Source organism: Lampris incognitus, chromosome 2 (assembly GCF_029633865.1).
Source record: "Lampris incognitus isolate fLamInc1 chromosome 2, fLamInc1.hap2, whole genome shotgun sequence".
Taxonomy (NCBI): domain Eukaryota; kingdom Metazoa; phylum Chordata; class Actinopteri; order Lampriformes; family Lampridae; genus Lampris; species Lampris incognitus.
In genome coordinates, this window is record NC_079212.1 from 127,005,709 (window position 1) to 127,032,512 (window position 26,804).

The following is a 26,804-nucleotide window of genomic DNA, read 5'->3' on the forward strand; positions in this document are numbered from 1 at the left end:
AACTCTACCCTGCTCATATAAATGTACTGATCTGTGTATTGTCTCTGACATACTGCTGATTGCCACTTGTCTGTGAGTTTGTGTATGGTCTGGGTAGATTGTGAAATTGAATTGCCCTTCTGGGATGAATAAAGTCATCTGAATCTGAATCTGAATAAACAAGATAGTGATAAATAAAACAGCTAAATGACAATAATAGTAATTGAATAAATTAAATAAATACAGATAATAAAATAATTGTACAGCTAAAATAAAAAAAGAAAGGAATGGGCAACTGGTATTATACAAAATCATCATGTCAACCTAACCTTAAGCACTGTCTGCACCCTACAACAAGCATGGGCAACATGATCCAGGAAGGGCCGGCGCGGGTGCAGGCCCCCACCCCAACCAAGCAGCCACACACCGAACTCCAGCAGTCAACCAATAGTCTTTGCTAAGGACCTTGATTTTTAGAGTCAGGTGTGCAACCGCCCAGCCAGAACAAAGACCCCCACCCACACCGGCCCCCCAGACCACACCGCCTATCCCTGCCCCAAAAGGTCACAGTCCAAGATGTATGTACCTGTACACTGTTACATCTGCACACATATTTACCCACTCATACATACATTTAATGTACCTACGTACACACAACTAGTATATGCATATCCAATCTTACGTCCAACATTCTAGTCCAGTGTTTTTAAATAAGTGTTTTTAAATAAGTGGTTGATGGCTAATTTTATTGCAAACAAACATTTATAGTTTACCACTGACCAAATATGAAAAATTAAATCGAGGTATAGACAAGTTTACGCGGCACTTCCAGTCCATTTCCGCATTCGGGCCACCCTATGCTTTTCTTTTCCGGTGTAACGAGTAGCTACCTAGTTACCACAGTTCAGGGAAAGGGTTTTCTTTGGTTGGCTTTTTGGCAATGAAGTGATGGGAACAAACAAAGACGTTTTTCGGTGGTTTCTTCAAATTTAAAACCTTCAACTACATCCGAGATTCAAAATCTGCTGTTGGTTTTCTGTGGAAGGAAAACAATGGAATGCAGGGACCTTGCCATTTTGCGGCAGGTCGCTGGGCAACACACCCTCTATCCAACCACTCATTCAGGCGTTTCCGTGTATTAGTACAGCCACGCACCGCACAATGTGTCCTTGAACCATTTTTTGATTTTCTAATGTCCATTTTTAATGTTTAATGTTGTTGAAGATATCACAGATCTAGACTTGCATGTTTACATCCGGCTATGGATGTTTAGACCGGAAGAACAATGCACCCACCCCGGCGCCCTAGGTAAGGGTGGGAAAACTCGTCTATAATAGGTGGTAAAGTTAGCTTGTGAACAAATAGGTTTTTTTGTTAAAAAAGCCTCAAGCCAAAAAAATAAAAAAAATAAGAGATTTCCAGATAAATGACAATACCGGCATGTTCTAAATGTTGAACCAAAGCAATCTCTTGAAATTTGCTTTACTTTTTGTGAATACAACCCTTGGTGACAGAAACAGCTACACAAAACTGAACATGTGCAGTTTTCCTGTTTACACCTTTATCTTGGGCTATCTGGGACAATATCAGAACATCTCATCACAACAGTTAAAAGGATAAATAGCGAGCATTTCATGTTACAGGAGCATGTTCTCGCATCATTTTAGCACAGCTCTGCTCTTTAAGTATGCTAAAGGAAATCATCTAGCAGGCAGATCTCGTTTGGGTGTCTGCTTTCCCCTGGCATTTGTTGTATAACAAGTTGTCTAAGGTTGTATTGTATAACAGTGTTTTTTTTTCTTCCCTCAACCGAATGGTTTATTTTTGGGGTGGGATCGAGTGAGACAAAGGCCTCCCTGAGCTCACAGGCCTCAAGCCAGTCTCTTTGGCTACTCGCACATCTGATACCTTTTCTCCAATCATACAAACACTGTACATGGTGTGTGCAGTTTAGGACTCTGAGCGTGGTCTGCAGTGCACTTGGCAGCTAATAGGTGTGCAATGGCAGCTTTTTTATTGTGGCCTAGCTCCTCTCTGTCTGTATGCATAGCACTCCAGCCTGCCTGCGCTAAACAAAAGACAAGCAGCCAGGAAATGCACTGGCCAATCAGCAACTGCCTTACATCTTCCTCCCAAGCATGGCCACTCTCAGTGCGCCTTCTATCGGGGCAGTGAATCAGACAGCTTGGAGAGCCGTGGTAGTGCTCTGAGCAGTGTGAGGTTGACAGGGCTGTCCTCCATGTTTTAATAAGCATTGACATGTCACACTGAGTTTGTTAACCATGCATCCACAGAGGTAAGCCTGATTTTCATTCTTTCACATATACTATGTGGATAAGGCACCACCACTGTGTGTGAGCTGTGCCTGAGCATTACAGGTTTGTCTGACAAACAGGGTGGAGAGACAGACAGACAGACAGACAGACAGACAGAGAGAGAGAGAGAGAGAGAGAGAGAGAGAGAGAGAGAGAGAGAGAGAGAGAGAGAGAGAGAGAGAGAGAGAGAGAGAGAGAGAGATAGAGAGAGAGAGAGAGAGAGAGAGAGAGAGAGAGAGAGAGAGAGAGAGAAAGAAAGAGAAAGAGAGAGAGAGAATCTGTTTGTTACCCCACAGCACAGGAGTGGAGCCTGGAAGGACAGCAGAGCAGACAGCAGACTGAAACTGGTTGACTCTTTGGACAGCAGGTGGGGTGGGGGTAAGGGGTTAATGGTCATGGCTACTGAAAGAGGAATACTGTTTTCTTTTGTCAAGACGCAGGAAGGACTGAGCCATTGTGCAAAGCTCGGGTTTGGAGCTGGCTGCCACCGGCCTGTATGGCTAAAAATGGCAGGCTGAGTGAAGGGACAAGGCTGTCTTCAGCAGGACAAGATAGGGAGCCAGGACACTAAAGAGGGGAGGGGAAATTAACAGATGGTAAACTGGCAGCACAGCAAGAATAATTTAGGCCTCAGACAGTGAGTAGAGAAGAGGAGGTGGTATACAATTACTGTTGGTAATTGTATACCACCTTTGTTGAAGTAAGAGTGGGGAAAAGACTAATTGTCTCGTCTAAATGCTGGTCTGCACCACACCTATTGACCACTTCAGCCAACCTTTGCCCCTCTTACAATAAAACTATTTTGAAATATACTAAATCCTCTAAGCTCCTGACCAAAGGTTCCTCAACTAAAATCTCTGTAAGGACTGTGTATGCCATAGAAGCTAATCCATAACAGGGTTTGTTTAATTGATTGGGCCTAATGGTCTGACTTTCTTCTCAGTGTTGTTCTTTACTTCTGGGTGGCAGCCATTTTAGAGATCCCTCTCCATTTGACTCGATTCCCAGCTTCCTGGTGAACAGTACACAGGACAAAAGGAGGAAGGGCTGTTTTCTTTTTAAGGCACTGTGTAGGGAACTCTCACGTGAGACTGGAATACCTGTATGAAAGTGACGACATTTGAAAGCATGCTTTTTAAGACATGACAACTGTTGGTTTATTGGATGTGTCCGTTGACCCCTGGTCAAAGATTTTAAGTTCAGGTAAATGGTATAATACTTACTGGTTATTTCGTCAGTGTTTTGCCGTTTGTCAAGAATGTCATCTTATACGTTAATTTCCAAATTCAGCACTACAGGCTTCTATTCATTCATTGTCATTGGATAGTGGGTTGCTGCACATTTGACCAGGGGAAGGATGGCCCCAGTATAATGTCATGGAGTATTGCTCGACCAAGGTTCAGCAGCACTCTGCATAGATTGAAAGAGCCTGTCTTTTCACTCCCTGGGTTTTTGTGAATGGTGTTTAGTAATGCCTCTAATCCCATCATTCCACTCCAGTGTGAGGATTAATGTTGGTGCATTTGAATCTGCATCGCACCGACACAGCCTATTTGTGTGGTAATACGCGAAAATGCTTTTTATGGTTGGCGCTCATCCTTAAAATGTTTTCAACACCTCTTTTGTCCGACTGTCCCAGGTGACCCCAGTCCCCTACAAAAATTGTTCCTTTTTGATAAGCGTAGTTCATTGTTATCGTGTGTCTTCCGTCTGTTTGGCTTGAGTGTGTTCCAGGGTTTATGTTCATCATCTTGTTCACTATCCTATAAAAAAAGAGACAATGGCAAAGGGGTATTTGATTCTTTAACAAAAAGGACACTGATAGTTTTGCTATCAGTTCTGGCCAGTGTGTTTTATTTCTGCATACTATTGCTCCTACTCAAAAAAGACAAAAACCTACGGTGATGTTTATTTTTGCGAAGGTATTATAACAGTGGATGAAAGAGCACCGGTGAGAAAGAGGGATGGTCGGCGGTAGCTTGTGTTTAATATAAACCACAACTGTCCATTTTGACTGGGAGGCCGGTGACATTTTCCATCATGTCTTTGTGTTCCCCGTTAAGGCCCTGTGCTGTATTCCAGCATGCTTTTCCAGCGGTAAGCTTTATGCTCTCCCTACAGCAGTCGGCTGGAGCCGTGTGTATGTGTTATGTGTGCAGTGCGCAGCCGGGAGAGAGGGAGAGAGAGAGAGAGAGAGTATCTTCAAAATGGACGCCACATGCACGCACACACACACACACACACACACACACACACACACACACACACACACACACACACACACACACACACACACAAACGGTGGCTGAGAGCAGAAAGGGGGAGAGAATCTGATATGCACCCTATCAAGCCTGTGGAACTGCATCTTCCATGTTTTGATAAAAGGCATGCGGCCAGTGTGGTCTGTTTTACGAAAGTGAGGGACTTGGTTTTCAGTAGGTTTTTAGAAATAGTGAGGAGCAGTCCTCTCTGCATTGCAGCACTGTGGCTGAGGAGAGTGGGGAGAAGAAGAGAGCCTGTGTGGCACACTGAGCCCGGCACCCAATCACACACCTCCGTGTGGCGTGCAAACCAATCGGCAGCCCACAGCTGAGGTTAAAGATTGACAATCGCAGAGAAAGCAGCAGGGAGAGAAGGCCCTTCTGGGAAACCTGGACCCATCTTTTGCCTCAACCCCCAACGGCCGCAATAATTGAACAGGAGAGAGAGAAAAGAATAGGCTGAAGAATCTGTGTGTGTGAGCAAAGAACAAAAGGTATGCTGTTAATTTCCTACCTTGATGCCTTGATGTTTTGTCATTGGTGGGTGTGGAAAGGGATGTATCAAAATCCCAAAACAGGCTGTATTGTATGATCTGTGAGGTTTAATATGAATGGTGTTTGTTTGGGCAGCATTGATTTTCCTCTCTGTATCTGTCTCCCTGTTTCTTTTTTTGGCTCTTGTTCCTGTATTCCTGGCCTGGGCAAGAGAGGATGTTGCTGAGGTAGATTGGACTATTCAGACAGGTTAGATGATGACAAGAGTCAGATAAAGCCATGTCTCTTCACTTCTGTCTGTCTGTCTGCCTCTGCGGAGCTGCTGCTTTTCTCATGCCTGTCATTTTCTTTCCCTAGTGATGAAGGAAAGAAGGAGGAGGGGAAAGGAAGAAAGATTGAAATGGCAAAGCCAGCATGTTTGTATTGCATGACCTGCTATCTTTGTTTTTAATGTGTAACATCCTGACGCTTAGAAGGAGTGCAATGAAATGTAGCAAAACCGAAACCATCTAAACAGCGAGGCGGGTGCATCTGCCATGAAGTAAAAAAAGAAAATGGCTACAATAATAGGACAGACACTATGGTGCCTGGAAACCAAGACGGTTCACATGAAGCTGGAACTGGGTAAAACCTGATAGACGATTATCCCAGCCAGAGGTTGTTATTGTGGTGTTGACTTCAAGAAGACATTTCTAAACGGGACTGGCGTTAAGCTTGTGCAATGGAAAATGAGATGACATATTCTCTTTTTGCTGATTTCTAATCAATATGACTTTGAGTTGTTTGAAACTGAAGGGAAATCCTTTTAAATGAATTTGACTCATTGACAGTCAGACATTGAAAAAGGGTCCTTAATGATCAAATTGTTGAACTGATCTTTTCCTTATAGACTTGAGACCACTGCAGTACGTTGGATTGTTTTCTTTTGAGGCCTATTCCAGAATAAGGGAATTGCATCCCACGTTGAGCTGCTGTTGCCCTGATGTCAGCTTATTTATATCTCTTTACGGCATTTTCATGCTTTTTCACTCTGAAACCACCAAGTTTTTCGGGCTACATCTGGCAATATGGAGAGCGAAATAGTTCTAAACATACATCTAAGCACAAATGGCTAGTTTGCATTAATGATATGGCCAAACATTGGCATAAAACAGCCTTGCATTTTGTCTTATTGACAGTTTTTGATTCTCATTTGAAAAACCAGTCTGATGTATCTGTTGCTGATAAGGAGCCTGATAAAGCCATGTAGACAAATGCATAGTTTCACTTTCAGTTCACAACACCCCAGGCACACAAACCAGCTGACAACAGTTGTTAATTAAGAGTCTGGTTTGCGATGATCAGGCCAGTCCCCCTTTAAACCAAGCACTTGTGATTGGTGTTTTTGAGCTTGCCCCCCTCCTTCCCCCCGAAGCAGAGGGTGTCAAATTTCCTTAACTGTTTAAATTCAATCTGTTTATCAACTATTTAGTCATATGATTGGGCAAAATGATAAATCAAATCCCTACTGGCCTCGAGACAGCCTAGCCTGTAGTTACAGGTCCAACCTGTGATTTATTTGACAATATGAAATTGAGGCATATTTACATATGTAACTGAAGATTTTGCGTTATATATTGAAAATAAGCATTTTGTGTCTTTCTCAGTTGATCATAACTGAAAATATGGGCCTGTTATATTCTCATGTTTACAAACATTATCAATGTAAACAAACAGCATCAGGAAACATTAAAACCTCAGATTCACTTGTTGTTTGGCATGAGCCCTGGTATTAAGAGATCGGTCAATGAATTTGGGAGTGATAGCAGGTTCCAGTCCTGTGTTTTGTATTTTGGTAGTGGGATCACCCCTTTGTTTATATTTGAATTAAAAACTGCCCCTTCAAATAAATGACTAATGGCAAGGGTGCACTCTTTTTTTTACAAGCGATGTAAAGCATTTGCCTGTGGGAAATAGGGATGCGAAACCATAGAAAGTGTCTAGCGAACTGTTTTAAACTGTTGCTGTCAATGTTAGTGACAGAAACATCACTAAATCACTGCTAGATATACATGAGTACTCTTCAGCTGGCTGTACCGTCCTTCTGTTGAACAAAAATTGATGATACCTCTTGCTTCTCTGCTAAGTGTGGGTGAAGACACGGGGAAGACTGATGCAGTAGAGGGAATGGAGATCTCAACACGATCCAGAGGTAAGAAAATGGTTATATTTGGCCTTGTTATTGCCATTTGAGGTGCTGGTTCATGGCTATTTTTACAAGTCTGATTGTAGCTTTATTAGTGTGATGCAAAAGAAACAATTTGAAGGATTAGCCTTCATTATTTTACTTATTCTTTTTTTTAAGACGCCATGGCTGTCTTTACAGTTAGCGGTTGTAGCTTGCTGTAGTGCAGTAAACTATGTTCCACAGCCAATTTTAAATCATCTTTTAGGTGACCACAATATGCCCCCCTGGGTTTGTATGACGTTTGACCTCTGTCTGCAATTTCAGACCCGGGGTCGGCAGAGCGTATGGCCCAGAAACGTAAGATGCCAAGCCCCTCTCACTCATCTAATAGTCACTCGTCTGCTGAAACCTCCCCCAGCCCTATGAAAAAGAAGAAGAAACCAGGCACAGTTAGTAGTAACAAAGACCAGGTACAGCCTTTATCCTTAACGCTTCTCTTCGTATTGAGGGGGTGGGTGGGTTTAAAAAAAATTCAAACGGACTTAAAGCTGGGATAGGAAGTTGTTTTTTTTTAATGGTGTCATTGGGCAAAAATTCCATAATAACCTTTCAGCATATTGTTATTCATGTTTTTTTTTGGGGGGGGGTTGGCCAGTGTGAAAGGGGTATATGCCGTCTAGTCATCTCTATACTGGGTCAGTATTATCCCTGACATACCTGCACTCTCACATGGTAAGAACGGAGTATAATACTAGTTGATGGTAAAAGGATCTCTAAAAATATTTAAGCTGGATCAGAGGATGACATAAAAAAAACAAGCTTACAGGAAATTCTTGCAACTTTGTTATCAAATAAAAAATAGATAAGAGGTATAGCAATTAACTTATTAAAAACATAAACCTACTGTATTTCGTTACTGGTTCAATACTTCCTCTTTGCTCGAAATACGCGCTTTGAGCGGCTGTTGCAGGTAGAAAAGTGCTATATAAAAATGCAACTTGATTGATTGATGTGGTCTGAGAGAAAACTAGACTTCTGCACCTCTTCTTGGCTCTGTATTCAGGCTTTAAATAGCGATCCCTTGGGCGGAATATATTAGCCAATCACGGATCAGTTCAGAGAGAGGGCGTTCCTATTGGCTGTTCTACAAACGCAAATGCGCGATCAATTCGCTAACACAGAAGAGAGATCGTAGGATCTCTATGCCCAGCCCCGCCAGTCGCTTGGTGTTGTAACGCTAACTCCTAAAATCAGCAAGACCAACTCGAAATGGCTGCTTCACATGAACAATATTAGTGTAAGAGATTCGCTGGACAAAAAAAAAAAGAATTCTGGTTTAAGTTTATATGGATAGATTATCAACTACGATACAAGTTTCACAAGTGTCGCTTTGATATTTCCTGGTTGTACTTGCCTGATATCAGACAGAATTGTAAACTCGTCACACTCGATTTCCATCTTCAGTCTTGACATTGCCTCCCTCCATTATAACCGATTTCTGTGGCGGAGGGGGATTCGATTTTCTCCAACCAATCAACTAGAGACCAACGTCCCATTCCATTATCCAGACCGCTTACCCTGCTCTCATGGCCACGGGGATGCTGGAGCCCATCCCAGCAGTCATTGGGCGGCAGGCGGGGAGACACCCTGGACAGGCCGCCAATCCATCACAGGGCAGAGACCAATGTAACCTACAAAAAGACTCACTCCCTTTGGTCGAGCGGTTAGCGAGGTCGCCTCGTGGTGCAGTACAACCCCGCAGCGGGCGAGCTCGGTTGCATTATGGGCATCGGTGGGAAAGCCTGCAGATCCTCACAAGTCTCCCCGGAGCGCGGGAATAACGAAGCACGCGCGCTTCCGGGAGAGGGTGACTACTGTAACCTAGAAAAAGACTCACTGGCCGTAACGTACACGACTAAGTTGACACGTTAGCCCTGGGCCAACGGGTCTGTCCCTTTAGTCCACTGATTAACGTTGTCGCCCACGGTGCAGGAGATACGTGTTCGCGTCCGGGCTGTGGCGGTTCCCGTGGCTGCCTCCTGAATTCGCTGCAATATCTTCTCTTGATGTCGGTTTTTTGCTTTTGGCTCAAGCGAATCAAAATAGTTCTTTAGACATGCCGTTGTAGTCCTAAATGAATTTTGAATCCCAAATAGCAAGCAAAGAACAAAACTTTTAGTAAGTCAGAGCCAGCAGGGTACTTGTCAAGTTTAAAAAAAACCCAACTCTTCCCTAGATAACAAATGGCAGCAGACAATAATTTTACGAAGTAAGAATGAACTTTTCTTAACTTGTGAACGTACTTTCGAGCAAAAACAAGCGGCGAGAAGACTCGTTGCATAGAATAGACTGTTGCTACACGTATCCACAGCTAGGTTGTGATCCAACATGGCGGCAACGACAAAGTCATGTGACCTATGTGCCTAATGAATCGAGAAGACGCGCATCTACAACAGTTTGACGACGGCGTTAGTCCCGCCAGTGGCGCTGATTGGCTAATTGTTACCCCCGCCCCGCCCCCCCCGTCCCCGTCCCCGTGGGGCTCATTGGATAATCAACTGAGAAACTGCTGTTTTGTGTCATGATGCCACAGCACACGAATCTAATTTCAAATTTCCGGAATCCTAACAATGTAGTTCTTAGTGATTAAAACATTGAATTTTAATGGACCAACGTTTAGTTGTTAGACATTTTTGCGTAGACCCCCCCCCCGTGGTTTATTGTAGACCGTTATTCACACAGTTAAATGTCAGCATCAAGGGCCACAAATTTAAGTTCAGAAACAAATGCTGTTTCTTTAGCTTTCCTTTTTTGTTTGTGTAATGAAATGTCGTTAATTACAGCCCAACTGATAAAAGTAAAAATAGTAATCATGCTGAACAGTGTAAAAGGCAGTATTACTGTTGTTTCTATTAATGTCGCGCTATCTCGACATCATAGTAACTGAGGGCCAGCCCTCAATGATTTTTCGAGTTCAAATAAAGGCGATATAATGATGATAATGATAACAATAATGGTAATAACAATAATATTCTTTAAAGGTCTTCAGAATAAAAATAAGGCCGTAATGTAAATGACAATATGAATAACGCAGTGTTGAGAACTGATGCGAGAAGTAGTTCAGTCAGAGTTGATGATGTTAGATTTTATTTCCTTAATATTTGATATTCATATCCAAAATGGTAGTTTGCTTTAACAGTAGACATATGATGTAAAAATGTATCTTACTTCGATGCTCTGTCTTTGTTTTTTCAACCTACATCTCTGCATTATAACTACAAATAAAGATATTATGCAAAGAGCTGTCTGCAAAAGCAATATTCTGCAGAATACAAAGATTTTTACTGTTGCCAAGCACAGGCAGCCATACCCAAAGTTGGAAAATCACAACAAACCCCCCCCCCCAAAAAAAACCAAAAAAACCTGTGTATCTGTGCAGCAATGATTTAAATGAAGTGCTTTGCAGTCAAAAACAATAGCATTTTTACTTTAGGTTCAACTGAAATTTCTTGTTCTTGAAAATTTCCTTGGCTTCTGTCTAAAGTGACTGAGAAGTGAGCCATAGGAACATCTGTTTCCTGTGACTTGCACTGACAATTTTGCTTTATTTGAATTAATGAGTTGAATTAATTTTGAGGCAAAAAAATTGCCATTCACTTCAAATACTGGGTTAAGCCAGGATTCCCCCAAGGATTGCCCCTTCTGCTGATTAAAAGTATGACAAAAACACTGGAGGTTAGGCTAAATTAAACAATCCACACAGAGGTTATCAAGATAAAAATCAGTACGTAACTTTTTTGTTCCTTGGAGCACGTAGCTGTCTGTGTGTGTGTGTGTGTGTGTGTGTGTGTGTGTGTGTGTGTGTGTGTGTGTGTGTGTGTGTGTGTGTGTGTTTCTTTGTCGATTTTAGCACGCATGTCTTGTGTTCACTCTGTTTCTTGCCTGCACTGCGCCCATAATCTCTAAACTGATTTTGACCCTCCCCAACTTTGTGTTTCTTTTGCCTGCATTCCAGTCAGAACTAAGACATGGTCCATTTTACTATGTGAAGCAGCCAGCACTCGCCACAGACCCTGTTGATGTTGTACCGCAAGATGGCAGGAATGACTTCTACTGCTGGCTGTGCCACCGCGAGGGCCAGGTGCTCTGCTGTGAGCTCTGCCCAAGGGTGTACCACGCCAAGTGCCTCAAACTGCCAGCTGAGCCCGAGGGCGACTGGTTCTGTCCAGAGTGTGAGGTATTCGCCCAGGAATGGGTGTATGGGCAATGGAAACTATACATTTAAAGCCTATAGTCTCAACCCATTGCAATACCTTTTTGGATTCTGAATGTCTGGGGCTGAGGAGATAGTGACAAATTATTTGGGCATGCACACAGCATAATAATAATATGGGGTTGTGCACAGATTGTTATAAAAAAGGTTGCATCAAAGTTTATGGCGCTTTTTCTCTCTTTCAGAAAATAACAGTTGCTGAGTGTATAGAGACTCAGAGCAAAGCCATGATGATGCTTACTATAGACCAGCTGTCTTATCTGCTGAAGTTTGCCCTTCAGAAGATGAAACAACCAGGAGTGAGTACTCGCACCCCTCACGAATAGGGTGTAATACTACCAAACCGATATATCAGGATTATGGAGTCAGTCTTGAGGCGCGCTACTCTATTTGCACTCTCATTTACATCGATGCGTTTTGTAACAAGAGCATGTATTTTGTTGGCTGGGCTTTGTGATTCTAGTGCTTCTGCAACAATGTGGAATAGTTGTGCACATGTTTTCCAGTCATGCTTTCTATAGTCCAATGAGGAATACTGTCAGTGATTCGGTATTTGAAATACAGACCACAGACTTGAACTATTCACTTCTCTCCATATCTTCTCAGCATGATGGAATCTTGATTTGCATGCATAAGTGATCTGGAATAACACCACTAGCATTAAAAACATTTCATTGTAAATGACCCATTATGGCCACAGTCCAAGAAACCAAAACTGCTAGTTGGTGTTGAAGATATAGCTACCCCTCTCATTCTCTTTCAGGACTATCCCCGCTCGTCATCTCATTCCCCCCATGCACCTTCCACGCAGAGAAAGACTTTTAATTGGGTAATCAATTTCACCTCCAACAAGACCCCATCACCATTTCCTCCTCTGTTTGTTTCTTTCCTTTTGTTTGAAGTGGCTTTCAGAGTTTGTTGGTAGCAAAACAGGGGTAGCATGTTTGTTTGCAGTGCTGTTGGATGTTATCCAGTGAGTAGTATCTGGAGTGGAAGAAAGTCAATTTGTTTGTCATCTGGGTCTCTTTTCTGTCTACTTTCTTGTACAGACCGAACCCTTCCAGAAACCTGTATCCCTGGAACAGCATCCAGATTATGCTGAGTATATTTTTCACCCTATGGATCTTTGCACACTAGAGAAGGTAAAATACAAGCTGTCACTTTTTTTTCAAGGAGTTAAAAGTGCAAATATGGTCCAAACTCTGTTTGGAAATGACATTTTCATTTCGTGTTGCAGAATATAAAAAAGAAAATGTATGGCTGCACTGAGGCCTTCTTGGCAGATGCAAAATGGATTTTACACAACTGTATAATATACAATGGAGGTATATTTTATAATTTAGATCTTCGATTTGAAATAATTCTGATCTGTTGGTTAATTGCTTATCAGGATTGTTTGATACAATCTCCTTGTTCTAGGCAATCACAAGCTCACAGCTACAGCTAAAGTAATAGTGAAAATCTGTGAACATGAGGTGAGTATGTTTTCTGTTGATCAGCGGAAATTCTTCAGTCAAGAGCAACATCTCAATTCCCTGTGCTCATTTGTTATTCTCTTGCAGATGAATGAGATTGAAGTATGTCCCGAATGCTATTTGTCGGCATGTCAAAAGCGAGACAATTGGTTCTGTGAGCCTTGTGTACGTTTACATTTTCTGTGGATCATTCTATCAGATTTATTTACTTGTTTATACATTCTCCAGCAAATTACAAAAATTTAGTCGAAGTGTTCTGTATCTGCAGAGTAACCCCCATCCTCTTGTCTGGGCCAAACTGAAAGGCTTTCCGTTTTGGCCTGCTAAAGCTCTCCGGGACAAAGATGGACAAGTGGATGCTCGTTTCTTTGGACAGCATGATAGGTATTAATAAAAATATGGAACTTAAGATCCTTGCACTTGGAGAAACATGTCTTGCTTTGCAGTTATACATGCGGTATTAATATTCAAATCTTTATCATACAGAGCATGGGTCCCTTTAAACAATTGCTACCTAATGTCCAAAGAGATTCCTTTCTCTGTGAAGAAGACCAAGAGCATCTTCAACAGTGCCATGCAGGAGATGGAGGTCTATGTGGAGAACATGAAGAAGAAGTTTGGCGTGTTTAACTATGCCCCCTTCAGGACACCCTACACCCCCGACAACCAGTTCCAGATGTTAATGGACCCGTCCAACCCCTCATCAACTTCTGTAAAACCTGAGAAACAGGAAAAGATCAAGCTGAGCTTTGATATGACGGCATCGCCAAAGATACCTCTGGCCAGGGGCACGGTGTCTGGGCCTGGTGTGGTAGGGGGCACAGCAGGCCGGCGGATCTCCCTCAGTGACATGCCTCGCTCCCCCATGAGCACCAATTCCTCTGCTCATACAGGTTCAGATGGAGAACAGGAGACGGCAGATAAATCCCAGACAAGAGCCCCAAACAGCCAATTAAGTACAGGGGAGGAGTCCATGGATTGTACGGGTATGCATAGTGATGCACTAAATTGTAACGACATTTAACAGCAATATCTTCTTTTTTCCATGACATGTTTGTTGGGACAAGACAACATATAGGGGATATTCTGCCTCACCTTTTATTGATGTCATTTAACAGTGAGTCTCTTTGTATAGCATCACCTGCCTACACCCGACCTGGACCGGGAGGCAGCTCCTTAGACAGCCCCAAACCTTTCCATTCTCAAACTCCTGGCCTCTCTTCCATCCCTAAACAGGAGAAGACACCACCCACAGGAAGCATTCTTAACCTCAACCTAGGTGAATCCTTTATGATGACTATATTTTGTTTTGGATCAGTTTTGGAACATCTGTGGAAATTGATATTTTTTTCAATATAACTGTATGGTTTGGAAATCCTGGAAAGAACTGCAGAAATAAACTAACCAGGATTTTTAACACAGCCAGTAAGGTCATAAGTAAGCAGCAGCGCCAGGTAAGTGTCCTGTATGATGTAGCTGTAGGAAGGTCAATGACCTCTACCATGACCATCCCACTGGTTGATTTTTTTTTTAAGTGCAATGTAAGCAAAAGATTGATTACACTTGGGGACAAACAATCAACAGAACAAATTGGTGCCTTTAACTGTGTAATTGGTAATTGTTTTTATATAATTGCGTGTGAGAGAGGCTAAATGAAATTTTCGATTTGCTTTGATTCTATTGTTTGATAGAAATATGATCCAGCTTTTCTCATGTTAATGTTGTATAAAACTGTGTCCTTGCCAGATCGAAGTAAGGCAGAGATGGACCTGAAGGAGCTTAGTGAGACTGTTCAACAAAAGCAAGGGGCCACACCAATCCTCACCTCACCCAAGAGGCAGATCAGAAGCCGTTTCCAGCTTAATTTAGACAAAACTATTGAGAGTTGCAAGGCACAGCTAGGTGAGTGCTGCTTATGTAGAAAAATAGAGTTTTCTAAGGCATTTTTGTTTACTTCACAGTTGTTAATGTCTATGATGGGATGATACAGTTAATACACTTGATGATGAATTAATGCTGTGAAGTATTTTCAAGTGAACAATTTTAGTTCAGTCAATATTTTGCATGGTTGCTGAATGCTCTAACCTATTGGGTGGAGGCTGGATATTCACTAACTTTTTTCTCCTTTTCTTTGCACAGGTATAGATGAGATTTCTGAAGATGTGTATAAAGGTGTGGAGCACAGTGATTCAGAAGACTCTGAAAAGTCAGACTCCAGTGACAGTGAGTATGCCAGCGATGATGACCAGAAGCCAAAGGGGAGTCAGGACACAACACCAGATGACAAAGGCCAGAGGGAGCCTTCCAAAACTGAACACAAAGACCAACCTTCTTCTGGCCATGATAAAGAGGCCAAACCTGACAGTCCCATGGAATCAAAACCTGCTGCGGCTGATGCAGGTGCAACAGCATCAGAGGCCCCGCCTGAATTGACACCGAGCACAGATTCACATAAAGAGAACCCAGAAAAGACCAATGCAGCTCTGCCATCACCTGCCCCAAGAGAGAAGCCTCAGGTAAAAGAGGAAGCCAGACAACCTGCGCCGGTGGAGGACTCTGATTCGGAGAGAGAGTTGGTTATTGACCTTGGAGAGGAACAAGGAGGCAGGGAGAGGAAGAGGAGCAGAAGAGACAATTCCAGTGTAAAGGAGCCTCCTGCTAATAAGACAGATGGTGAGAGATCTGTTCTGATCTGCTTAATGAATACCACTAAAATAATTTTACAATACAATGTTGAGCTCCATTTTGTAGTGCATGTACAGTTAGGATGATGCATGTGTTTCTCTCAATGTAGGTAAAAGTCCCACCCCATCTGTTTCCCTATCTCAAAACAACACAGCGCCTCCCTCAACCGCCAGCGTCTCATCCCAGTCCCCCGTGGCCATTCCTGTAACTATGGTCTCGTTCACTGCTGCCTCCCCTGCAGGCATAAGCCCTGCCACATTGTCCAGTGCCACCCCTGCATCAACCTCAGCTTCCTCCTCCACCTCCACCTCCACAACACCAGCTTTAAAGAAACAACGCCCTCTGCTGCCAAGAGAGACTGTGCCCGTGGTTCAGAGAGCCGTGGTGTGGAACCCCACGGCCAAGTTTCAGACCTCCTCTCAGAAGTGGCACATGCAAAAGGTGCAGCGGCAACAACAGAACCAGCAATCTGTGGCAACCACACAACTGCAGGCCCCAGCTGCAGGCAAAGGCCAAGCGCAAACGCTCAGCCAGACACAGGCTACTGGAACCATCTCAACACCAGTATCCTCATCGCTGGCTCAGCAACCCTCACAAAGCACACGCTATCAGACCAGACAGGCTGTCAAAGGTTGATGAAATAGTTTACTCAACAAGTGTGACAATTTCTATGTACAGCTGTGCTAGAAAGCACAGGCCCAGTAAAGTATGTGATATACCATATATGGTTTCCTGATGCATGTGTATGCAGGCCAGATAAGCAGTTGGAGAGAGATGTCAGTTTGTATTCCATTTCAACTTGTGTGCGAACTATAATTTGACCCTACATTTTGTACACATTGGCAATGCTGATAATTAGTTTTCTTTTTATTCTAGCCGTTCAACAAAAAGACACTCCACTCAGCATGTCCACATCAGCCATTACCTTGGTAACCAGTAGTCCAGCTTCTGTGGCAGTGATGTCAGCATCAAGTTTAAGCACAGCTTCTTCCTCCTCCCCAGTGGCAGGAGACTTGCAAATCCCCACTGGCTCTGCAGACGTGGCTGCAGATATTGCTAAATACACTAATAAGGTTAGCATCCAAAAATTGATAGTGACAGTAAAGATTTTTAGAAAAGTGATGACTCTTCCAGATGTTTATTGTTCATATGTTGTTCCTCATTTTGAAGCTATAGTTTCAGCTCATTATTATGTGGCCAATCAACCCAGCTGCATCTAAAGGTTTTGGTGGATTTGTCTGACACAAAATACATTTTAAAAGTGCTGCATTGTGGCAAAGTAACACAGTCATTTGTGGTATTAAAAAAAAAAGAAAGTCTCAACCCCCTCAAAGGAGCCTCTTGATTCATGACATGTTTGATATATTCGTGCCTGAAATCTTACAAAACGCTTTTTAATGAAAGTTCCATGTGAGTGAAAGGAGACTTGCTGATTGCATGTGTGTGTGTGTGGGGGGGGTACTCGTTTTACTCCATTTTAACTTATGTAGAAAATTTGAAAATTAAAAAAAAAAAGAGTTTTGGTCGAAATAATTTTTCTTCTTACAGATAATGGATGCAATCAAAGGAACGATGACTGAAATCTATAATGACCTTTCCAAAAGTACTTCGGGGAATACAATAGCAGAGGTGAGTTGTTGTTGTTTTTTTTTTTTTACCAGTCCTCAGAGACTGGAAAAAAAACATGGATCATGGAAGTGCTGAGGCAAAATACATTTGTGTTGTCTCCCCTTAGATAAGACGACTGAGAATTGAAATAGAAAAATTACAGTGGTTGCATCAACAGGAGTTGTCAGAGATGAAGCACAATCTTGGTGAGAACTTTTGCCATGAATTGGCAAAAAAAAATCCTGCGTGTGGAGGATTTTTGCAACGCAATTTGAATTCTAGCAGTATGTGTTTGTTTACATCTGTGCACTTAACATGTAGAGTTGACGATGGCGGAGATGAGGCAGAGTCTTGAGCAGGAGAGAGAGCGTTTGGTGGCTGAAGTGAAGAAGCAGATGGAGCTGGAGAAGCAGCAGGCAGTAGATGAGACAAAGAAGAAGCAGTGGTGTGCCAACTGTAGAAAAGAGGCCATCTTCTATTGCTGTTGGAACACCAGCTACTGTGACTATCCCTGCCAGCAAGCCCACTGGCCGGAACACATGAAGTCCTGCACCCAGTCAGGTAACGGTACACGCCAGCATGTGCTTGCGATCAAAACCATTCACGCATGCATTTTTATGAACGCAAGCAAGTTTATTAGGACTAAATCAAATCAAGTGGTGCATTCCTGACACCGTGATAAACCATGATATGATGATGCTTATTAAACGGCCACTGTTACACTAAATTAGCCAAAGGACAGATTTCCATCAGAAGACCTTAAGCGATGTCATCAACTCAGTAACACGTACAGACTTTTGACAAAGTAAGTCGATCTAATACTCAAGGGAGGTTTTAATAAACATGACATGTTTGAAAGAAAGGTGAATCAGTTCATCTGGACACAGCATTTATTGAGAGAGAAACGTTTCATCACTCATCTAAGTGGCCTCTTCAGTCTCAACTGATTGCAGGTATCCCCACCCTTATAAACAATACAGTGGCATAACGACTAAAAAAAAAACCCAGATCTCTTTCATAAGCAAATTGCCATGAGCATTAATTAGAATTTCAATGACAATGTGTAGTATTCACAGAGGATTTGGGAATGGTTGCAATTACAGCATTGTAAGATGGTGACATATGTACTCTTAAGCCCCCCTCAGTTCAGGGATGGTCGTTCCCTCTTCACATAGATGGCCTCTTTGACTCCCCGTTCAAACCAGCATTCCTCCCTATCAAGGATGTGCACATCCTCATCTTTGAAAGAGTGGCCACTGGCCTGTAGATGGATGTAGACTGTGGAGTCCTGGCCTGATGCATTCGCTCTTCTGTGTTGTGCCATCCTCTTGGCCAGCGTCTTTTGGTTTGCCCGATGTACAAGTCACGGCAATCCACGGCACTTAACAGTGTACACTATATCGCTCTGTTTGTGCCAGGGAACCTGATCCTTGGGGTGGACCAATTTCTGGTGCAGTGTGTTTTGGGGTTTGAAAAGCAATGGGGTTTGTGTCGCGAGCTTACAATGCTGTGATTGTAACAATTCCCCAATCCTTTGTGAATAGCATGCATTGCCATTGAAACTCTCGTTAATGCTCACAGCAATTTGCATACGAAACCAATCGTTTTCGGTCATTCAGCCACTGTATTCTTTATAAGGGTAGAGATACTTGCAGTCAGTTGAGACTGAAGGGGTCACTTAGATCAGCGATGAAACGTTTCTCTCTCAATAAACATTGTGTCCAGATGAACAGATTCAACTTTCTTTGATTTTCTTACCTGGATAACTGAGCATGCATAAAGACATGATGTGTTTCACCTTCTCTGTTTTGATCAGATCTGATTGGGGTATGGTTGCAATCACAGCATTGTAAGATGGCAACAGACGTAGTCTTAGCCCCCCTTGGTTCAGGGATGGACGTTTCCCTCTTCAGGTACATCTGTCGTCCTCTTACAATGCTGTGATTGCAACTATTCCCAAATACTGTCTTTATGCATGCTCGATAATCCAAGAAAGAAAACCAAAGAAAGTTGAATCAGTTCATCTGGACACAACGTTTATTGAGAGAGAAACATTTCATTGCTCATCTAAGTGACCTCTTCAGTCTCAACTGACTGCAGGTATCCCCACCCTTATAAACAATGAAGTTGCATAATGACTGAAAACAATGATCAGTTTCATATGCAAATATGGGCATGACCAATAACTAGAGTTTCAATGGCCATGTGTACTATTCACAGAGGATTTGGTAATGTCTTTATGCATGCTCAATAATCCTAAGAAAATCAAAGAAAGTTGAATCAGTTCATCTGGAAACAACGTATCTTGAGAGAGAGAGTCCCACTGGCAACCCCTCCCCAAAAAAAAAACAACCCTGCTAACGTCTGCCCTTTTTACATTGACCAAAGGCAGACATTAGTGGGTTTTTTGGCCAGTGGGAAAGGTGACCTCTTCAGTCTAAACTCACTGCAGGTATCCCCACCCTTATAAACAGCGTCATTAAGATAAGATAAGATAAGATACTTTATTGTCATTGTGTGCACACAGCGGAATTTTGTTTGGTGACTCTCAGACCAGCAACACCAGACAAGGATAATGATTAAAAACAAGATCAAAACAAGGACAAACAACATTTAGTATAACAAGTGAGGTAGTAAAAATTAGTGAGGTATCAAAAATTATAATGAGACAATAATTATTATGGATTCCATAATAATTATTATGGGTCTCACTGCTTTTCTTGGCACTCTGCCTCTGATTGGCCAGTACTCATTGCCTTCGTTGGTTGCGTTGGTTAAGGTTAGGGTTAGGGCAGGGTTAGGGTTAAGGTTAGTTAATCAGAGGCAGTGTAGGGGCGGGTCTTGCTAGAATCCTAGCGCACAATACAGTTGCATAGCGACTGAAACCCAACAACCAGTTTCTTAAACAAATACGGGTGTGATGCGTTCGGGTTGGTGTGGCGGTCTATTCCGTTGCCTACCAACACGGGGATCGCCGGTTTGAATCCCCGTGTTACCTCTGGCTTGGTCGGGTGTCCCTACAGACACAATTGGCTGTGTCTGCGGGTGGGAAGCCGGATGTGGGTATGTGTCCTGGTCACTGTAATAGCGCCTCCTCTGGTCGGTCGGGGTGCCTGTTCGGGGGGAAGCGGGGAATAGCATGATCCTCCCACACACTATGTCCCCCTGGCGAAACTCCTCACAGTCGGGTGAAAAGAAGCGGCTGGCGACTCCACATGTATTGGTGGAGGCATGTGGTAGTCTGCCAAGGGTGGAGCAGAAATCAGGATGGGAATGTTTGCAATGACAGCATTGTAAGATCCCCCAAACTGTTTGTTGGTTTCGGTCGTGATGCAACTGCATTGTATGTAAGGGTGGGGTCGTCCTCTGTGTGGAGTTTGCATGTTCTCCCCGTGTCTGCATGGGTTTCCTCCGGGGGCTCCGGTTTCCTCCCACAGTCCAAAGACATGCAAGTCAGGTGAATTGGCCGTACTAAATTGTCCCTAGGTATGAGTGTGTGTTTGTGTGTGTGTCGGCCAAGTGATGGCCTGGTGGCCTGTCCAGGATGTCTCCCCGCCTGCCGCTCAATGACTGCTGGGATAGGCTCCCGCATCGCCGCAACCCTGAGAGCAGGATAAGCGGTTCAGATAATGGCTGGATGGATGGGATAACTGCAGTCAGTTTAGACTGAAGAGGTAAGAGGTCACTTAGATAAGTGATAAAACATTTCTCTCTCAATAAACGTTGTATCCAGACGAACTGATTCAACTTTCTTTGAGGATTTGGGAATGTTTGCAATCACAGCATTGTAAGATGGCGACAGATGTGCTCTTAGCGCCCCCCTCCCCCCCAGTAAAGAGATGGTCATTCCTTCTTCACATATGCCCCTTTTCCACTACAAGTACCGGCTCACCTCGACTCGCAGAGTGCCATTTTCCATTACCATAATAGTACTCCCTCAGCTTAGCTGGTCTGCATTGATTTTGGTACCCACTCTAGTTTTTTTGGAACCTCGTCAAAGGTGGTTCCAGAAAAGTGGTAACAGCTACCAAAATGCTAGTACTTTCAGTAATGAAAAACGAAAAAGTCGAGTCGAGTTGAGTCAGTACCATGTAGTGGAAAAGGGGCAATAGATGACCTCTTTAATCCCCGTTCAAACCAGCTTTCCTCCCTTTCAAGGATGTGCACATCCTCATCCTTGCTAGAGTGGCCACTGGCCTGTAGATGGGTGTAGACTGCAGAGTCCTGGCCCTTCGCATTCGCTCTTCTGTGTTGTCCCATTCTCCTGGCCAGCGTCTGTTTGGTTTTCACAGTGTACAAGTCAAGGCAATCCTCCTGGCACTTAACAGCATATACTATATTGCTCTGTTTGTGCCAGGGGACACGAGCCTTGGGTGGACCAATTTCTGGCGCAGCGTGATTTGGGGTTTGAGAGTCTCAACTTTTCTGACACTTCTGCCACATACGGAATTACCACTGGTTTACGCTTAGGCAGCTGCTGTCCTTCCCTCTTGCACTCTAGCTTTGACAAACGCCCACATTCCCCAGTCTTCTGTGAATCGTACACTTGGCCATTGTAACTCTAGTTAATGCTCACGGCAATTTGCATATGAAACCGACCGTTGTTTTCGGTTGTTATGCCACTGTGTTGTTTATAAGGGTGGGGATACCTGCAGTCAGTCGAGACTGAAGAGGTCACTTGAGTGATGTAACGGTTCTCTCTTAATAAACATTGTGTCCAGATGAACTGATTCAACTTTCTCTGATGTTCTTACCTGGATTATTGATCATGCATAAAGACACCTTCTCTGTTCATTTCCTAGCAACAGCCCCGCAACAAGAACCTGAGATGGAGTCCACAACAGACCTTCCAAACAAAGGTTTAGGACAGTCTAGCGGCATCCCAGTCCCTCTAAGAGACAATACAGTCTCTGTAACATCAGACAAAGACTGTGACATGGAGAAGAGCACTGACAGTGTTGCCGTCAGTTTGTCATAATCCATCTTGCCATTCTTGGGAGAATTTGAGTTCTGAGTTGGGTTTTTTTGTTTTTTTTTTCCTGTGCAAGGACATGTCTAACTTTTCAAACTGTTGCTTTTTTCATCTCTTGGGTCCACACACTAATCACAGAGCACTGCTGATTTCCCCAGTATGAAATCACAGTGCAAAGGGACACAATTAGATGCTCAAAGATTTCCTAAATGTATCCCTGTTATTGGACCACCAGGCTTTTAGATTAGAGGACTGTTGAAAGAAATTGTTTTTGTACTGTATGTTAATTTATTAAAGATACCATCATGTTGCCTGCTATGTAGTGCAGAAAAAACTACATTAAGTGGTTTCGCATCGGCTGATTCTATTTGATAGTTTAACTGTTCAGTGAAAAGCAGAAGAGGTTTTGAGAAAATATGAAATTTCGTTAAAATTATTTTTTATCTTTTTAATATCCTTTTTTCATTATAAGGTAGCCATTTTCCAGTTGTTGTACATTCAAAACTGTCCTCAACAATTTATCCAATTCTGCACGTCTTACTGCTAAATAAATCACAGATTGTATTGTGAATTACACTTAGGCCTATTTATCGCAAAAGGACAGGGAAATCTGAAATGGAGTTGAAGAGCATTAAGTAGGCCCATAATGCCCATGAGAATAACTTTACACTTCTGTTGTATCGTTCACATGGGCAGATTATTTTTCAGTTATTGCTGCTGCAAGTTGCTGAAAACTTCTTATTCCTACGTTTCGTATGACACTGAAAATAGCCTAAAAATTTGTTTTATATTTGTTTCTTTGGGAATTCATCTCATTTGTTGCTATAAAACTCGTTTGTCCGCTGGACACCCTCACTGCTGTTTACATGATATATCTACAGCATTGTAAAACTGTGACAGATACTCCTAGCCTGTAATTGCCCCCCCTCCCTTTCAGGGATGGTCGTTCCCTCTTCACATACGGGAGGATTACAAGCTAGCAGTATCTGTCGCCATTTTGCAATGATGTGATTGCAACTATCCCCCACTCCTCTGTGAATTGTACACATGGCCAGTGTAACTCTTGTTAATGGTCACGGTAATTTGCATATGAAACCGATCGTTGATTTCGGTCGTTATGCTTATTGTCTATAAGGGTGGGGATACCTGCAGTCAGTTGAGACTGAAGAGGTCACTTAGATGAGTGATGAAGCGTTTCTCTTAATAAACGTTGTGTCCACATGAACTGATGCAACTTTCTGTGATTTCCTTACCCGGATTATTGAGCATGCATAAAGACATTGTATCTGGATGAAATGTGGATTTGTCGTGACACACAATTTTGTCTAATTCATAATCTACCTCTGCACATGGCCCCTCCTTCACCCAACAGTGACATAGTTTCCACCGGCACCCTGCTGGCCAACAGTGCCGGTGGCGGTCGTTGGTAACCCGGGCCGACCCGGTATGGAAACCTGATTTCTTATCCGCATATTTGATTTGGCAAAGATTTTACGCCGGATGCCCTTCCTGACGCAACCCTCCCAATTTATTCAGGCTTGGGACCAGCACTAAGAATGTACTGGCTTGTGCATTCTCAGTGGCTGGGTTTTTGTCTACTACTCCTTTCGGTTGCTCCCGTTAGGGGTCACCACAGCGGATCATCCGTCTCCATTACTTCCTGTCCTCTGCATCTTCCTCTGTCACACCAGCCACCTGCCTATACTCTCGCTCCACATCCATAAACCTCCGCTTTGGCCTTCCTCTTTTCCTCTTCCTTGGCAGCTCCATATTCAGCATCCTTTTCCCGATATACCCAGCGTCTCTCTGTAATGTTTACAGATAGGTACAACATTACAGTGATTAATATTTACGACAGTGACGTATTGCCGTCATGTGCAGTCATAAATTACGCGAGGCAGAACCCGCGAAATCGGTTAGTCAGACAGTAGTTCACAGTACGGCTGTATACATTGAACCTGAGCTTCTCCAGTAAAGTTCCGCGTTTGTTTAATATGTTGTCTGCCTATTTGTATTACACACTAGAACATCACATTGGCGACGAGGACAAAAGGACGACAAAAGGACGACGAATGACACACTCTGCACGCAAGTAAAGAAAGAGAGGAAAACTAAATCGAACAAAAACAGCGTGCTAAGCTAACCAACGGACGACCACGAATGGCTAGCAAAGACCAAATTCAAAATGTCACTCGCAAACACAGTCACTTTGCCAGCTTTCGACACAGAAACGGATCCAAGCTCAGTAGGACCACGCTGGACCAAATGGGTGCAAAGGTTCGAAAATTATACTACTGCCATGAACATTACAGGCGATGCAAGGCAAAAAGCATTGCTGCTACACTTAGCAGGAGAGCACATGCATGACATTTATGCCACGCTAGCAGCAGAGGCAGACACGTTTGCTGAGGGAAAGCGGAAACTAAGAAAGTACTTCGCGCCTAAAAAGTATGTGCAATACCAAGTGTACATGTTTAGAAAGGAAGGGCAGCAGCCAGGTGAAACTTTAGACACATACTGTACAAACCTATGTATGCTAGCTAAGAATTGTGAGTTTAACGAGGTCGACAAGGAGATTAAAGCGCAACTGATTTAAAGCTGCTATTCAACGAGGCTACGCAGATGAGCCCTCAGGGAGCCTGATAGCAGCCTGGATGAACTCCTAGAGCACGGGAGATCGCTGGAATTGACCAAACAGCAAGCGGGAGGCATGGAACAGTGTGTAGCTGCGGCAGTGCATCAGAAGGGGCGACAGCTAGAGCCAAGCCCAACAACCAGTGCCGGAATTGTGGTGGAAAATACCCTCGCGATGGAGAATGCCCAGCAAAAAGGAAAGACTGTAAAGCATGCGGCAAGCTGAATCACTTCGCGAAGCAGTGCAGGTCAAAGCAAAAATAACCTGGAAAAGACTTTGGAATGAAACCCAGAGAGAGTAAGCAATTCAAAACGCCCAAGAAAGTGTACAACATTAACAGCACAACAACACATAGTGTTAACACACAAGATTCATCTAGCAGTGACGAGGCATAAGTGTTTGCAGCCAGTGGCAGCGACAATGCTATGCAGCCACAGACATAGATTAGACTGAATGATGTTAGGATTTCAGCACTGATAGACTCAGGGGCTGCAGTGAACATTATTAGTGAAAAGGTGCTCAGTACACCACGCCCACAACTCACCCCAGCTTACATCAGGATATTCCCTTACGGCTGCACTAAACCACCGCCCATAGCCGGTGCATTCACATGCAACACAGAAGCAGGAGGTAAAAAGAATAAAGCCGAATTCTATGTGATGACTGGTGACAGCTGCTCTCTGCTAGGCTACAAAACAGCTGAGGAGCTAGGCCTCGTCAAAATCATGAACCGTGTGACCTCCCCAAGCAGCTGAACAGTAGCAGATGAATTGGTAGACAGCTACCCAGAGCTGTTTCAAGGCATTGGCAAGTTAAAAGACTTTAAGCTGCACATCAACACCGACATTCAGCCGACCTGTCAGCCACACAGGTGAGTGCTGTTTCACATCTGACAGAAAGTCGAAGAGGAATTGAAAAAGCTAGAAGATGATGACATCATTGAAACAGTCACAGGCCCTACGTCATGGGTCTCACCCATCGTCACACCACCCAAGCCAAAAGATCCAGACAAGGTGAGAGTATGTGTTGACATGAGACAAGCCAACACCTCCGTCTAACGCGAACATCACATCACCCCCACCATGTACGACATGATCCACGAGCTGAACGGAGCGACAGTCTTCTCCAAGCTTGACCTGATAGCTGGATACCATCAGCTTGAACTCCACCTGGACAGCAGGTACATCATGACCTTTTGGATATCTTCAGCAGCGGAGGTGTTTCAGAATGCAATCTGCCAGACACTACAAGGGATCAAAGGGGTGAAGAACCTGAGTGATGACATCATCGTCTATGGGAAAACGCAGACTGACCATGATGACAGCTTCAAAGTGGTGTTCCAGAGACAAAGAGAGAGGGCTCATGCTCTACAGGAAAAAGTGTGAATTTAACAAGTCCAAGTTCAAGTTTTTTGGGTTCGTCCTCTCAGCCGGTGGAATCTCAGCTGACCACAAAAAGGTCACCGCCATTCAGCAAGCCAGCGACCCACGAGGCCCGACTGAAGTCAGGAGCCTACTAGGTATGGCCAACTATTGCTCACACTTTATCAAAGACTTTGCTTCAATTTCAGCACCACTACGCAAGCTGACCAGAAAAGAAACACACTGGCACTGGGGCCCAGAGCAAGACAAAGCACTACAGACCATCAAAGAAAGCCTGACCAGCAACACTTTAATGTCATATTTTGACCCTAGCAAAGACACAGAACTTGTCATGGATACCAGCCCTGTCGGCCTGGGCGCCATTCTCTACCAAAAGGAAGAAGGGGAGAGACGCACCATAGCCTACGCCAGCCATGCCCTCAGTGATGTGGAAAGATGCTACTTGCAAACAGAGAGAGAAGCACTTGCCATTGTTTGGAGTTGTGAACACTTCCACCTGTACCTGTATGACAACCCTTTCACCCTTGTTACAGACCACAAGGTACTCGAGGTGATCT

The 26,804-nt window shown here is 43.6% G+C and overlaps 1 protein-coding gene across 1 annotated transcript; it reads left to right on the plus strand.

Annotated features, from left to right (window-relative positions):
• Positions 1-2,204: 2,204 nt before the first annotated feature.
• Positions 2,205-23,445, plus strand: zmynd8 (zinc finger, MYND-type containing 8). Its single transcript, XM_056272812.1, has 20 exons — positions 2,205-2,275; positions 7,177-7,241; positions 7,542-7,687; positions 11,233-11,454; positions 11,676-11,789; positions 12,540-12,632; positions 12,728-12,815; positions 12,910-12,965; positions 13,053-13,130; positions 13,234-13,349; positions 13,452-13,951; positions 14,101-14,244; positions 14,712-14,867; positions 15,105-15,638; positions 15,760-16,281; positions 16,527-16,723; positions 17,199-17,279; positions 17,386-17,464; positions 17,580-17,819; positions 22,061-23,445. Exons 1-20 carry the CDS (start codon positions 2,262-2,264, stop codon positions 22,234-22,236), a joined length of 3,621 nt encoding a protein of 1,206 aa, XP_056128787.1. The 5' UTR covers positions 2,205-2,261; the 3' UTR covers positions 22,237-23,445.
• The last annotated feature ends 3,359 nt before the right edge of the window (positions 23,446-26,804 follow it).

Coding starts and splice junctions, on each gene's coding strand:
- zmynd8 (XM_056272812.1), top strand. Junction 12,966..13,052: donor TGAAAATCTGTGAACATGAG/GTGAGTATGTTT, acceptor ATTCTCTTGCAG/ATGAATGAGATTGAAGTATG. Junction 17,465..17,579: donor AGAGATGAAGCACAATCTTG/GTGAGAACTTTT, acceptor CTTAACATGTAG/AGTTGACGATGGCGGAGATG.